We start from the raw sequence: 15,441 nt of genomic DNA on the forward strand, positions 1-15,441 counted from the left end.
CCAAGTTTGCAGAAGATACTAAACTGGGTGGCAGTCTGAGCTGTGAGGGGGACGCTAGGCGGCTGCAGGGTGACTTGGACAGGTTAGGTGAATGGGCAAATGCATGGCAGATGCAGTATAATGTGGATAAATGTGAGGTTATCCACTTTGGGGGCAAAAACGCGAAGACAGAATATTATTTGAATGCCGGCAGATTAGGAAAAGGGGAGGTGCAATGAGACCTGGATGTCATGGTTCATCAGTCATTGAAAGTTGGCATACAAGTACAGCAGGCGGTGAAGAAGGCAAATGGTATGTTGGCCTTCATAGCAAGGGAATTTGAGTATAGGAGCAGAGAGGTCTTACTGCAGTTGTACAGGTCCTCGGTGAGGCCTCACCTGGAATATTGTGTTCCGTTTTGGTCTCCTAATCTGAGGAAGGACGTTCTTGCTATTGAGGGAGTGCAGCGAAGGTTCACCAGACTGATTCCTGGGATGGCAGGACTGACATATGAGGAGAGACTGGATCAACTGGGCCTTTATACATTGGAGTTTAGAAGGATGAGAGGGGATCTCATAGAAACATATAAGATTCTGACGGGATGGGACAGGTTAGATGCGAGTAGGATGTTCCCGATGTTGGGGGAGTCCAGAACCAGGGGACACAGCCTTAGGATAAGGGGTAAACCATTTAGAACTGAGATGAGGAGAAACTTCTTCACTCAGAGAGTTGTTAACCTGTGGAATTCTCTGCCGCAGAGAGTTGTTGATGCCAGTTCATTGGATATATTCAAGAGGGAGTTAGATATGGCCCTTATGGCTAAAGGGGTCAAGAGGTATGGAGAGAAAGCAGGAAAGGGGTACTGAGGGAATGATCAGCCATGATCATATTGAATGGTGGTGCAGGCTCAAAGGGCCGAATGGCCTACTCCTGCACATATTTTCTATGTTTCTATGTTTCTATAAGTAATACTTGCCTTTATTAGCCAAGGCATAAAATACAAGAGCAGGGAGGTTATGCTTGAACTATATAAAACACTAGTTAGGCTACAACTAGAGTACTGAGTGCAGTTCTGGTCACCACACTACAGGAAAGATGTGATTGCACTAGAAAGAGTACAGAGGAGATTTATGAGGATGTTGCCTGGACTGGAGAATTTTAGCTATGAGGAAAGATTGGATAGGCTGGGGCTGTTTTCTTTGGAACAGAGGAGGCTTATTGAGGTGTATAAAATTATGAGGGGTCTAGATAGAGTGGTTAGGACAGATCTATTTCCCTTAGCAGAGGGGTCAACAACCAGGGGGCATAGATTTAAAGTAATTGGTCGAAGGCTTAGAGGGGAGTTGAGGGGAAATTTCTTCATCCAGAGGGTAGTGGGGTCTGGAACTCACTGCCTGAAACGGTGGTAGAGGCAGAAACCCTCACCACATTTAAAAAGTACTTGGATGTGCACTTGAAGTGCCACAACCTGCAGGGCTACGGACTAAGAGCTGGAAAGTGGGATTTGGCTGGGTAGCTCTTTGTTGGCCAGTGCAGACACGATGGGCCGAAATGGCCTCCTTCCATACTGTAAATTTTGATGATTCTATGATACTTATGGGGTTTCCGTACATATGGAATCCCTGCAAGCATGAATGGGGTTCCTCTTCTTTTATTGGTTGGGCCAACCCAGTGATCCCAAGGGCGCTTGCGAACTGCATGTGCCCCTGAAATACATGGGCCTCTATCCATGGGTACCTGGAGAGGCCCAGAACCGTGAATCTCCGTACCTCCCGGACCAATAGGTATGTGAGCATTTTATTCGCGAATCAGAGGTATTTCCCTATGGGAAGCCTCCAACCGCAAATTCAGGGCCAATATGAAATTTAACAGAGACAGTTGATTTGAATAATGACAACTAAAGTTTGATTAGCTGTCTTGACTTAACTGAAGTAACTTAAGATAAATGTTATATTAAACTGCTGCATTTATTATAAGTTGTAATTATAACTTAATACCATGTGATATCCTTTTAAAAGGCCTTCAACTTTTAGCATCTCCTAAACTGGAAGAAACAACTTTTATTGATATAATGCCTCATCATTTCCTCAAAATGCCACAAACCACTGTACAAGTCAATGGATTACTTAGAGGTTACTACAACCTTAGAAGTTACTGTTATGTAGGCAAACGTGACAGACTATATTTACACACAACTGTCCAAAAAACAGCAAATGAAAGAATGAATGATCAGATAATGTACTATTGGTAATATTGGTTGAAGGAGGAACATTGGCCCAGGCACAAGGCACTTCTTTCCATTCATGGGAACTTTTAAACCACCTTGACACACAGAGCCTCAGTTTAACATTTCATCTAAAAGTCAGCACCTCCAATAATGCAGTTATCCCTCAGTACTGCATTGAAGTATCAGCCTCGAATATGTGCTTAAGTCTGTAGTGAGGTATTCAACTAAATGTAATGTGCTAAATTATAATTATGATGAGAATTTTTTTTAATGTATTTACCATAACACCATATTCATAATGGCTTGTTTTTTAAATTACTTTAAATAGGACTAACATTACATTTTCTGCTTACATTGAGTCATCTACTTGCTGGCCATTCTTTAGTAACATTAATAAAGCACTCAAGTAGGAACAATAGCTTTATATTTGTTTTTTCTTCTTCTCAGGAATCATTTTTAGATAGGTGCAAGGATTCTTACCTGGGAAACAGAACAGAGTTGGTTGTAGCAGGCCGAATTACACACAGTTCCTTAATTGACTGTATTGAGTCTGCAGTCCCGGGTCTCTGTTAGGAGAGAGAAATGTGTATTGATTGTGGAACAAATTATGGATGTAAAATTAATCTACTCCATTATCACAACTGATGACCAATGTGCATTTCAAGTATTGTTCATTCACCATTTCTTTTTGAATTTCTAAGAATGTGATACTTTTTACATTTTCTATTCATATTTATATTTCTGTGACAAGTGGGACGTAATACCCTTCCAGCATACTTCTGTTAATTTAAAGTATTTTTTTGCATTATAAGTTCAGACTATCCAGTATTTTAAATTAAGCAACTTCAAATTAACAGGAGTAGACTCAATTTCCTTGTTATACTAGAGTGTGAATGCCAGGAGCATCGCTTCATGGACCTGCTCCAGTTTAGGAAGAGGTTTAATGATCTGACCAGGCTTGCTAAGGTAAGACTCCTAACTTTGATCTTGACCATTCTCAGCATACCTCTACTAACGCAACCTGAAATTCCAGCACTCGCCACTCTTCGCTCCCAAGTACCTGCACTCTCTTCCATTTACTGTAGCACATTTCACTCCACCTCCTGTCACACTCTGCACCTCCTACACTCATCACTAGTATAACCTTTGCATCCTCACACCTCTGCCACCATTCACATACCAGCACCTTGACATGCACATTCTTTGTCTGAATCTGTGCAGAACCTTTGTCTGTGTATGCCTATGGTTTGCTCAACGAGAGCTCTTGTTTTTGTGTGGTTGTCATTGTATTCGCACTCTGCATCTGAGCCTGGGTTTCTAACATCTGTCTCCAAGAAGCTAGCTTGCTGGATATGGGTCAAAGGAAGGGGGGATTGAGGACTATCGCAGTATGAAGGCATCATGAACACTGCCAAGATATCAGGTACAGATCTGTATTATTCAGTACATTGAATGTTATAGCTCAGGTCTTGGTCCATGCATATGCTCTACATGGACCTTCTCCCACCTTACTTCATCTCACCCTATCAACATATCCTTCTATTCCTTTCTCCCTCATGTACTTATCTAGCTTCCCCTTAAATGCATCTATCCCATTTGCCTCAACTACCATATGTTATGAGTTCCACATCTCACAACTCTCTGAGAAATGAAGTTTCTCCTGAATTCCTTATTGGATTTATTAGTAACTATCTCATATTTATGGTGCCAAGTTTAGGACTCCCCACAAGTGGAAACATATTCTCTACATCTACCCTATCAAACCCCTGCACAATTTTAAAGACCTTTATCAGGTCACCACTCAGTCTTTTATAGAGAAAAGAGAGCCAGACCGTCCCATTGCCTGTGGTCACACACTAGCATAACATTTAAGGAATGGAAATGCTTCCTGTTATACAACATGTCTGGTTTGTGATGGGGAGAACATAGGTTAATGTGTGTGCAGTCAATAAGACCGTGCACCTCGGGAAATCAAGCAATATGGGCAAATCCGAGAGCTCTCTCCCTCTGACCAACAGCCTCTACAGAATGTGATGTATTGCTCTCTCCTTGCAGAAGGCATCCGTCACTTCTTTGATGGCCTTATGGACAGCAAACTGACTGATGTTGCTGCTATCACCTGCTGCAGCCTGAAATTAGTCTGTGGTATAGAAGTTGAGAGCCACAATTACCTTTACAGCTACAGACAGTGCTGTGGGTGCTCTAGTGTTTGGTTCCAATTCCTGCTGCAACAGATGATATTGGTCAGTGACTTCCTCCTTGCTGAAGCACAGCCTCCCCACACACTGCTCCTCTAACATATTGATGTATGACATCCTGTTCCAGAAGACCTACATGGGGTAATATCTCCTTGGTCATTGCCTCCTTTACCATCTTCTTTGACTCTCTACAAGTCTTTACTGTCGTGATTGCTGCTGCTGCCACTGTGGCAGCTGAAATAGTAATTCCAGCATCATTTCCATTTTTTCTAGGCCTCCTGTAGCCAATGGCGTCAAACAGCGCAGCTGCAGCCAAATGTCAACAGTCTCTGTACTCTGAACTACTGCCAAAACAGATAAAGAAAAGCTTCAAAAATCCCCAGTAGCCAAAAACGATTTTCCAGCGACTTAACTTAATAGCGGTGGGGACCGATTTAAATAGCACTGCTTCTGCTAGCTTTCTGAGTGTTGGCGCCATATTTGTGTGTGCATGTGTGGGGGTGGGGGCGGGGGGGGAGCCTGGAGGAGAAATTAAGTGCAAATGAGAGGCTCCCAGGCACCAATGTTATAAATGGGAACGGGACCTAAATCAAGCACAGGACTCCTATTGACATATTTTAATAAGGCCAGCAGCTGTCTAATGTCTGATTTTATCAATATGACAGCAGTTACTTTTTGTGTGCACTTCCAGCATGGGACGAACGATTGCGAAATTTGTAAGTCCAATTCTGAATTCGCACTCTAAAAATCAGCAGGCTGCAATGGAATTTCTACCCCAATATTTCATATGAAAATTTACCTGCATTGTTTTTATTTACAAATACATCTTATAGCCACACAAAGTCCAGGACAGCAATTTTCAATCTTTTTTATATCTGAAAAACCTTTTGTGAACTGAGAAAATTTCACAATTCCCCTTTCCCTGGAACCTTGGGGTAAATTTTCCTCTTCACCAGCAAGTTGGTAATCTGGTGGAGGAATCGTCTACTCTTTTGGGATGGGGTAATTGATAAACTGTGGGAAGATCATTGATAAACTAATCAAACTTGAGAGGATAAAACCCCTGGTCCAGATGGATTGCATCCACTCATATTAAAATCAGTTAAGGAAGAGATAGCCGAGGCACTATTACAATTTTATAAAAATAGTGCTAGAGGACTGGCAGATAGCTAATGTTATTGCTATATTTAAAAATGGAGTTAGAACAAGTCCAGGGAACTATAGACTAGTTAACTTAACATTGGTGGAGGAAAGATAATGGAAATGTTATTCAAAGATGTAATAGAAAAACATCTAGACCTGAAAATATAATAAAGAATAGTCAGCACGAATTTCAAATGGAAGATCATGCTTGACCAACCTTATTGAATTCTGTGAAGAACAGAATGAGGAGACATGGGCAATGCAATAGATATTAATATATTTGGATTTTCAAAAGGCCTTCAATAAGGTACCACACAGTATACATATGACTAAGATGGAGCATGTGGAGTCAGGAGACAAGTAGCAGAATGGACAGCAAGCTGACTTCAAAACAGAAAACAGGCAGTAAGGGTATTTACCGGTAATATAGAGCTCCACCTAGTAGGCTACTGTGGTAATGCAACTGATGTATAACAATAAAAGGGTCATGTACCAAGTCACCTTACAAATTCCTGTAGCGCAATCTTGCATGTGTGTGCTTATGATGACATAAAGAAGATATCACATTGGTGACGAGGTTGGGATAATCAGATTCCTTAGCTGAAATTTGTGTTGGTGGATGATTCCAGCCAAACAACTGGGGTAGTTAAATGTATATTGAATCTACTGTTTAGGTTTTATCAAATTTCAAAAGGAATTTAATACATTGGGTTCTTCTGGAACTAGATACATTTTATAGATGAGGATATCACATTGGCGGTACATTTATTTGAGTAGATCCATGGCAGACTGGTCACGAAAGTAAGAGCCCATGGGATCCAGGGCAAAGTGGCAAGTTGGATCCAAAGTTGGCTCAGAGGCAGGAAGCAAAGTGTAATGGTTGATGAGTGTTTTCATGACTGGAAGGATCTTTCCAGTGGGGTTCCGCAGGGCTCAGTGCTAGGTCCCTTGCTTTTTGTAGTATACATCAATGATCTAGACTTGAATGTAGGGGGTATGATTAAGAAGTTTGCAGATGATACAAAAATAGGATGTGTGATTGATAATGAAGAAGAAAGCTGCGGACTGCAGGAAGATATCAATCAACTGGTCAGGTGGGCAGAACAGTGGCAAATGGAATTTAATCCAGAGAAGTGTGAGGTAATGCATTTGGGGAGGGCTAACAAGGAAAGGGAATACACATTAAATGGTAAGACATTGAGAAGTGTAGAGGAACAAAGGGATCTGGGAGTGCATGTCCACAGATCCCTGAAGGTAGCAGGCCAGATGGATAAGGTGGTTAAGAAGGCATACGGAATGCTTGCCTTTATTAGCCGAGGCATAGAATATAAGAACAGATGGGTTATGCTTGAACTGTATAAAACACTGGTTAGGCCATAGCTGGAGTACTGCATGCAGTTCTGGTCACCGCATTACAGGAAGGACGTGATTGCACTGGAGAGAAGAGATTTATGAGGATGTTGACAGGTGTGGAGAATCTTAACTATGAGGATAGATTGGATAGGCTGGGTTTGTTTTCCTTGGAACAGAGGAGGCTGAGGGGAGACCTCATTGAGGTGTATAAAATTATGAGGGGCCGAGATATAGTGGATAGACAGGGCCTATTTCCCTTAGCAGAATGGTCACTCAGCCACGGGGCATAAATTTAAAGTAATTGGTAGAAGGTTTAGAGGGGATTTGAGGGGAAATTTCTTCATGCAGAGGATTGTGGGGGTCTGGAACTCACTGCCTGTAAGGGTGGTAGAGGCAGAAACCCTCATCACATTTAAAAAGTACTTGGATGTGCACTTGAAGTGCCGTAACCTGCAGGGTTTTGGACCTAGGGCTGGAAAATGGGATTAGGCTGGATAGCCTCTTGTTGGCCAGCGTGGACATCATGGGCCGAAATGGCCTCCTTCCGTGCTGTAAACTTCTATGATTCTGTGATTCTAACCTGTTGAAATTCACAAATTGTACAAATGTGCTATTACACGGAGGTCTGTGCTTGCCCTGTTCAATGAAAGTGTAGAAAAATAAGTACTTTCATTGCCTATAAAAATAAGCACTTTCATTGCCTGTTTGTAAATGTATGTTAGCAAATGCAGAAAAATACCCAATAGAATAAAGTGATGAGGTTTATTGTTATGGAAGATTGAAAGTTATTGTGCCCCTGCTTGACATGGTACCATACCAGTCAGAGCGAAATAGTTGAAACTAATTTTATGTAGGCTACTTGTTTGCAATAATAAGTCAATATTAATCCTAATTTATCAGACTTAAATCTGTATTAAGAGTCCATCGAGTCAAAGGGTGTTTGTTATGGACAAGTTTCACTGTATACAATCCTTAACTATTCTCTGAATTCCATGTAGATTGTATCCCTAAGTTGACTAGTTGAGAAACACAAAGATGAAAACAGAATTGAGAGTATATATTGATATTGGAAAGGCCGGGGCTCTTTTCTCTAGAAAAGAAAAGGCTGAGGGATACCTGATAGAGTACTTCATTGGCTGTAAAGCACTTTGAGACATCCGGTGGTCGTGAAAGGTGCTATATAAATGCAAGACTTTCTTTCTTTAGAGAGATCTTTAAGATTATGAACAGACTTAATAGGATAGACATAGAGAAAATGTTTCCGCTTGTGGGGGAGTCCACAATTAGAACTCTAGATAAGATAGTCACTAATAAATACAATAGAGAATTCAGGAGAAACTTCATTACCCAAAGAGTGGTAAGAAATGCAGAACACACTACCAAAAAGAATAGTTGAGGCGAATAGCATAGATACATTTAAGAGCAGCTAGATAAGCACATGTTGGAGAAAGGAAAGGTTATGTTGATAGGGTTAGATGAAGAGGGGTGGGAGCACATTCGTGTGGAGCATAAAGGCCGGCATTTACTAGTTGGGCAAATGGCCTGTTTCTGTGCTGTAAATACTATGTAATTCAATGTCATTCTTTATAGATCCTGCCCAAATTTAATTGCATTGATCTCAATGCAATGAAAATCAGGCAGGTTCTATAAAAGATGGACGATCTGCTCCTCCAGATTACTGCCCAAACAGTGAACATGACTATTTTCTCCATATGTCTGTGATTAAATACGATAAAGTCACCCTTCTCGCATCACCTTCCGGTGCCCCTCTCAACCATTCTGCTCGCGAAGTCACTCCTTGCTGCCAGCCTCTTGCCAGAAGTGCTTTCCAATCAACTCTCATTTTCTTCCCTGCTTTGCTGCTCCCAGAAGTGTTCCCTCCACTACCATGTTCTTCCCTTCCATTTTTCCTCCTAAGGTGCACTCTTTCTTTCTCTTGTACTATTCCTTTCCACCTAGCTCTCTGAGGGATTTTTCACACTCCTGTGGTGTTCCTTCCAGCCATTTGGTTCCCTGAAAGATCCTAATTTCGTGTCCAAATCCCCAATAGCTCCAGGCTGCATTAAACACAGCAAATAAAGTGAGTGCAAAGCATGAAATAAAGTGTACTCCTTTTCAGTAAATCAGACAGCAGATTCAGCATCCAAATAAGTATTAGCAGCAATGCTACCAGCAACCATCCCTTCTAAACCCCAATACAGTGCAAGCAATGCTACCTCTGAAACACCTCACAGAGAAACAAAGCCTACAACACTGTAGGGGTCTTTCCCAAAAGGTTGACAACAATATTGAAAGGAGACTCTTCCCCATGGGCACACCACCAGCTCTCATATCAGACCTCTTCACACAGGACCACACCACAGCCCGAGGAACATTGCATCAGCAAGAGCCTAACACTCACTGCCATCTGGGTCACTATTTAGGTTATCCCTGAAAGACAACAAGGATAGAGCTAGGTCTCAAGCATAAAAAGAACAAAGTTGATAATAGATCTGTTGGTGGAAATCAAAAAACTCCATGAAAACTTGATAGGGACCATTTAGACTATGCAAACAGATACAAAATCCCAGGAGCTTAAATATTTGAGTGGAATACCATACAAAGAAACTGGTATGAGAGCTATGAAATCAGTTAATAGACCTAAAAGCCCAGTTAATGTACCCAAGAGGAATGGCCATGGAAATAGACAACATCGATACTAGAGGTTACCACAACAGTATTTGATTCTTTAGCCCTCACCCCCACCCCTGCAACGCTATGCAAAAATGCTCTGTGCCTTTTTCGATAACCTGACTCTTCACCAGAGCCAATGGGCACAAGTTATCATATTCTACTGGCATATCAAGGTTGCAACCAGGTTGGACTCCTGAAATGGGATCATTCGCATTGGAATTAAAGGTGTGTGTTGGAAACCATATGAATGCAATAATATTCTTGCACCAACCCATTCCAGATTAATAGGCACTACTCCTCAACTGCAGTCAGTGGAAGGAAAATAAAATCCAGTTAACAAGCTGATCTTAAAGGTGTCAGTATTCGGATCATTGTTATTTTTGATATATATTCATGACCTGGTCTTGGGTATACAGGGCATAATTTCAAAGTTTGCAGATGACACAAAACTCGTAAATGTAGAAAACAGTGAAGAACATATTTACCAGGGAGATAGAACAGATGGAGATGACATTGGATGATGAGAGTAGTAATGAGTTAGCTGCATTTAAAATAAAACAAGGAGATATACTAAATAAACTAATGAAACTCAAAGATGATAAAATCCCTGGTGAGGACAGATTACATCCATGCAATTTAAAAGAATCTATGGAAGAAATAGCAAAGGCATAACTACACATATTCTTTAGAAAAAGGTGTAGTGCCAGAGGACTGGTGGATAGCTAATGTAATACTTATATTTAAGAAGGGATATAGATGTCCAGGGAACTATAGGCTAATCAGCTTAACATCGGAGTTAGGAAAAATAATGGAATCCTACTAAAGGAAAAAATAGAAGAACATCTAGAAACAAAAAATATAACAATGCATAATCAGCATGGATTTCAAAAGAGAAAGTCTTGCGTGACCATTCCATTTGCCTTCCTGATTACTTGCTGTACCTGCATACTAACTTTTTGTGTTTCATGTACAAAGACCCCCGGGTCCCTTTGTACTGCAGCATTTTGTAATCTCTCTCCATTTAAATAATAATTTGCTTTTTTATTTTTTCTGCCAAAGTGGATAACTTCACACTTTTCCATATTATACTCCATCTACCAAATGTTTGCCAACTCACTTAGCATGTCCCTTTGCAGATTTTTTGTGTCCTCCTCAACTTGCTTTACCACCCATCTTTGTATCATCAGCAACCTTTAAGGGGCGCCCCAGTGGCGGCTGTCCGCTAGCTTCGTGACCCTCGAAGCTGGCGTTGACATGGGTCAGCACCATCCTTTCCGCCCGTGGGGCAATTTCCCCCATGGGATGCAAAAAGGTCGCAAATTGCAGGGCACACCACTAACGACACAACGCCTCCCAAACCTCCGGGCAGTTTCCTCGGAGGTGCTATCGACCCCTTCCCCCGGGCGATAACCTCATTGCGCCCCATTAGCATCCCCCGGAGATGCTAATGAGGCTATAAAAAGGGAAATTTCGCCCCCTAAGAATCTAAATAGGGTGGCAAAGGGATCTACGAGTACAAATACAAAAATCACTAAAAGTATCAACACAGGTTAACAAGGCCATAAAAACATTAAACCAAGCACTAGGGTTTATTTCTAGAGGGATAGAATTGAAAAGTAGCGAAGTTATGCTAAATTTGTAGCAGACCTTGGTTAGACCACATATGGGGTACTGTGTGCAATTCTGGTCACCATTTTATAAAAAGGATATGGGTCAAGAACCTCCACTTGTTTTGCATGCTTAACGTCCACTTAATGCCCACTTTACCGCTGAAATGATGTATAATGCCCATATATCACCCATATTGGCACAAAATGGAAACTGACGGGCATTTTTAGGAAACTTATTGCCGAGCGTTACTTTCCCCATGTGCTTAACGCCGGGAAAAAATATTACCGTCCGCCCACTTTTTTTGGGCGGAATCATCAGAATGAGCGAAATCAACGCCCATATCGCCCAGCGTTACTTTCCGCACGGAATTAACGTCGAGATTCAATAAAACCGCACAGCCACCTTTTTTTGTCGTAAAGAGCACATTTGGCGAAACTAATGCCCAGGAGATCGCCCACCATCACTTTCACCAACTCGCCCAAAAAAACGCCCAGAAAAAGTGGAACTGTTCTGAACGAACGCCAGCGGTGTGGCTGGCATTTTTAAAATCGCAGGTCGCTTCATTCAAAAGGCTGCCTCAACTTCGGGGAGTTTGCATTGACTCTGGAGTTCTTCTCAGGTGAAGTGAACATCTCAACAGAAATATTTTCACACTCCGGACTATTGGGGCTTTACTCCAGGTGTATTTCAGTGAGGAAATCATTGCTTCTGATCAATCGCTATTATACTTTCAATGCAACGGGGCCACCAAACAATAACTGCGCTTAAGCAGTGCTTCAGATGTCTTGACCACTCAGGAGGGGAGCTACAACCCTGAGCAAGTAGGTAAATTCGTGGTCGTGTGCTCAATGCTGCACAACCTGGCTATCTTGAGGGGCCAAGAATTGCCAGAAGGCACTGATGCTCCATCTCAGGAGAGAGAGGAAGAGGATGACGAGGGTCTGGATGCTAACCTAGGGCCAGACAATCAGGCTGGCTATGCAACCATGCCCACGACCGCCTCCAGGCCACAGGAAAGGATTCGTGGTGGCTACATAGCTGCAAGACTCTTACGTGAGGTGCTGATATCTGAACAATTTGCCTGAAAGAGCATTGATGTGAGTGACAACACTGACACACTGCTGTGTGTGTGCAGCTCAGACATCAATGGTGCCCATCACCTTGGTGCCAGTTAAAGTGTACATTGATTGATGTTAAGTTGTATTAATCCTTTCATATTAAGGAATCACCAGTGCGTAACGGTGCAGCTATCTGAGACAATGCGCAACAAGGTTATGTTCAATAACAAAAATGTTATACCAACATTGGTCTGAAATCATAAGTATCACAGGCAATAACACCCAACCCCCACCCACTCCCCACTTTTTCCACCAGTGACATCAATCAAATGTTCAACATGTCCAGCAACACAGAATACAAAGGCAAAGCAGAAGTGTGGTCCCCAGCCCTCATACATTACAACAAATTGCATTCACCCAGATGGAAATATAACACAGCCATCACCTGCGGACATGCACCTCACTTTCCTTCCCCCCTCCCCTTCTTCTCCCCACCTCGACCCCTTCTCCTCCTCGCTCCACGGCGCCTGGCTGAGGAGCTGCTCAGGTGGTGCCTCATTGGGGGGGATGAAGGCAGATGTGGTTGTTGCACGGGTACGGGAGCGGGGGTTGCCGAGGGGGCAACATTCTCTGATGCAGAAGCAGGATCTTGGACCTTGCTCTCATCTGTTGTTCGCAGTGGTGGTGCGGAAGCTAGTGGTGGAGTGCCGTGCTCGGGGACCACTGGGAGGGCTGTGCCAGCAGTGTTCCTGGCTATCGCATCCAGGGCCTCAGCCATTTGCAGAATGTACTCGGTCATGGTGGCCAGCTGTCGGGATACGCCCCCCAATGCTTCGATGAGCTGGTCACCAATGTCTACAGTCCTCTTGGACAACTGTACCATCTCTCTGCTGTCATGTGGGGCGCTCGTGGAACAGATCTGCCGCGCCCACAAGACCTCCGCGGGGTCGGTGCCATCCTGGGGACAAATGGGGTGCCCTCTGGCGAGGTGCTTGGGGCCAGTACCTACAGAGTGGAGGCGGGAATGACCAGAAGACCACTGGATAGCCTTGGGTTGGAATGGCTTCTGGAGCGTGGTGATGCAGGTTCCTCGAAGTCCGCGCTCTCATCCATGGAGAACAGACCCAGTGGATTGACGGGCGAGAATTGGAGTTCCTCAGCACCAGATGTTGGATCGTCCGGAGAGTCGGGCCCCCACCTTCTGGCCTCTGTGGTCTTGCCTTGGGACGTGCTGCCGGCTGAGCTGCAAAACACAAATGAGGTTATTAGAGGAGAAGGGAGTGCTAGGGTCACAAGGTGACTCCAGCGCTACACAGAGAATATGCACGACAAAAACACCACCGCTATCAAAATGATCTCAGACATCACATTTCATGACCATCAACACATTCGCATTCCAATGATTTTCAATAGGCTATCATTATTTCTAGGACAATTTTTGAAATCATCTATCATATATGATTGTTCGGATATGAGTGGGTGTGGCATCTATTGACTTCACATCACGCATTGGTGTAAGCTTTACTCACGTGGCATCACTTCAGGGTCTGCAGATGCGTCCGTGGCTGTCCGAGTGTGCTTCCCCACGAGTGTGAGCACCCGCTCCTCCAGCTCAGTGATGTCACTGGGGACTGGTGGCCCCCCACCCATTCGCCTCTGCATGGACCTCATCATCGATAGCTTCTTCTGTAAAAGGTGACAGGACGACATGGCATGATATCATTGCACAATATCATTGCTAGGTACTGTCACAGAGACTGATAAAACACAGATGTAATCATGATTATTATGAAAATTATCATTCTTTACCTAAAGACGTACACTGTGACCGCAGGCTTTGAGTAAAACATTCCCGGTAAAAGTGAAAGACCTCACATCTGATGATAGTCACTCATGACTGTTACAAATCAAATTATATAAATACATAAGTACATGTAAATCAATGTAATACTTACTCTTGCGGACCACAAGGTTGTTCCATAGTTTGCGGCATTGGTTGCCCTCACGAACCTCGTTGGTCGCCGACGAGACCACCTCTGCTATCTCGGCCCATATCTTCTTGTAGGCCTTTGGGGTGGGCTTCCCACGCCCTCCCTGTGTCAACTCACCCCAGCGTGACTCGACCTCCTGCAGGAGGGAGGCATTTGCCTCGTCCGAGAACCTCCTGGCTCTTTTGCGCCCTCCAATGTGCTCCTCTCCCACCTCACTGCTCTCTCCAGCATCAGTCTCCACAGCGTGCTGTGATGCCTCCTCCTCTATCTCCATTATAGATCAAATTCGGCAACTATGTGGCTCGTAAGAGCTCATTTTTGTTTGCCTACTTGCTGTGAAGCTCTAAAGTCTCCCTCCTTCCTCCCAAAGCAACCACGCCACACCCAGACATGCCTTCAGTCCCTCTGAGCTCCCTCTCTCTCTGTCTCCTCTTCTGCGCATGTCATGATGACCCTTGACCTCCTGAATCGCGGGAATCGAGCATTGCCATGCCATTGCTAAAGACGGCCACACTTTACAGCAGAAGGTCAAAAAAATTTTAAGCTATCGCCCATTTCATATCGCTCACGGTCACGACATTTTCAAAAATGGAGACTAGCTGCTTTGAGAATGGGCGAGAAGCCGGTGATCTGAAAACCCTTTTTTACCGCCCACACCAGAAATAACGCCGATTTTTGGGCGATACTCACAACAGTAGAGGTTCTAGCCCATAGAGTCACTGGAGAGGGTGCAGAGAAAATTTACAAGGGTAATACCAGAACTGTGAGGGTATAGCTATCAGGAAAGGATGAATAGGCTGGGTCTCTTTTCTCTTGAAAAGAGAAGGCTGAGGGGTAATCTTATAGAGATCTTTAAAATCATGAAACGTTTTGATAGAGTAGATACAGATTGATGTTTCTGCTTGTGGGTAAGAGCATAACTCGAGGCCATCAATATAAGACAGTCACCAAGAAATCAAATAGGGAATTCAGAAGAAACATCTCTACCCAGAGAGTGGTGAGAATGTGGAACTCACTACCACAGTGAGTAGTTGAAGTGAATAATATAGATGCATTTAAAGGGCGGTTAGATAAGAATATGAGGGAGAAGGGAATAGAATGTTATGTCGATAGGGTTAGATAAGGAAAGACGGGAGCAGGCTCGAGTGGAGCATAAACACCAGCATAGACTGGTTGGGCCAAATAGCTTGTTTCTGTGCTGCATATCC

General features: G+C 43.4%; 1 protein-coding gene across 1 annotated transcript in view; it reads right to left on the reverse strand.

Annotated features, from left to right (window-relative positions):
- Positions 1–15,441, reverse strand: part of LOC139275067 (coiled-coil domain-containing protein 81-like) — a 214,617-nt gene that overhangs the window by 174,528 nt on the left and 24,648 nt on the right. Inside the window, exon 5 of the mRNA XM_070892012.1 lies at positions 2,687–2,772. Within this exon, the coding sequence (XP_070748113.1) occupies positions 2,687–2,772 (86 nt within the window). The remainder of the gene's footprint in view (positions 1–2,686; positions 2,773–15,441) is intronic.

Source organism: Pristiophorus japonicus, chromosome 10 (assembly GCF_044704955.1).
Source record: "Pristiophorus japonicus isolate sPriJap1 chromosome 10, sPriJap1.hap1, whole genome shotgun sequence".
NCBI lineage: Eukaryota > Metazoa > Chordata > Chondrichthyes > Pristiophoridae > Pristiophorus > Pristiophorus japonicus.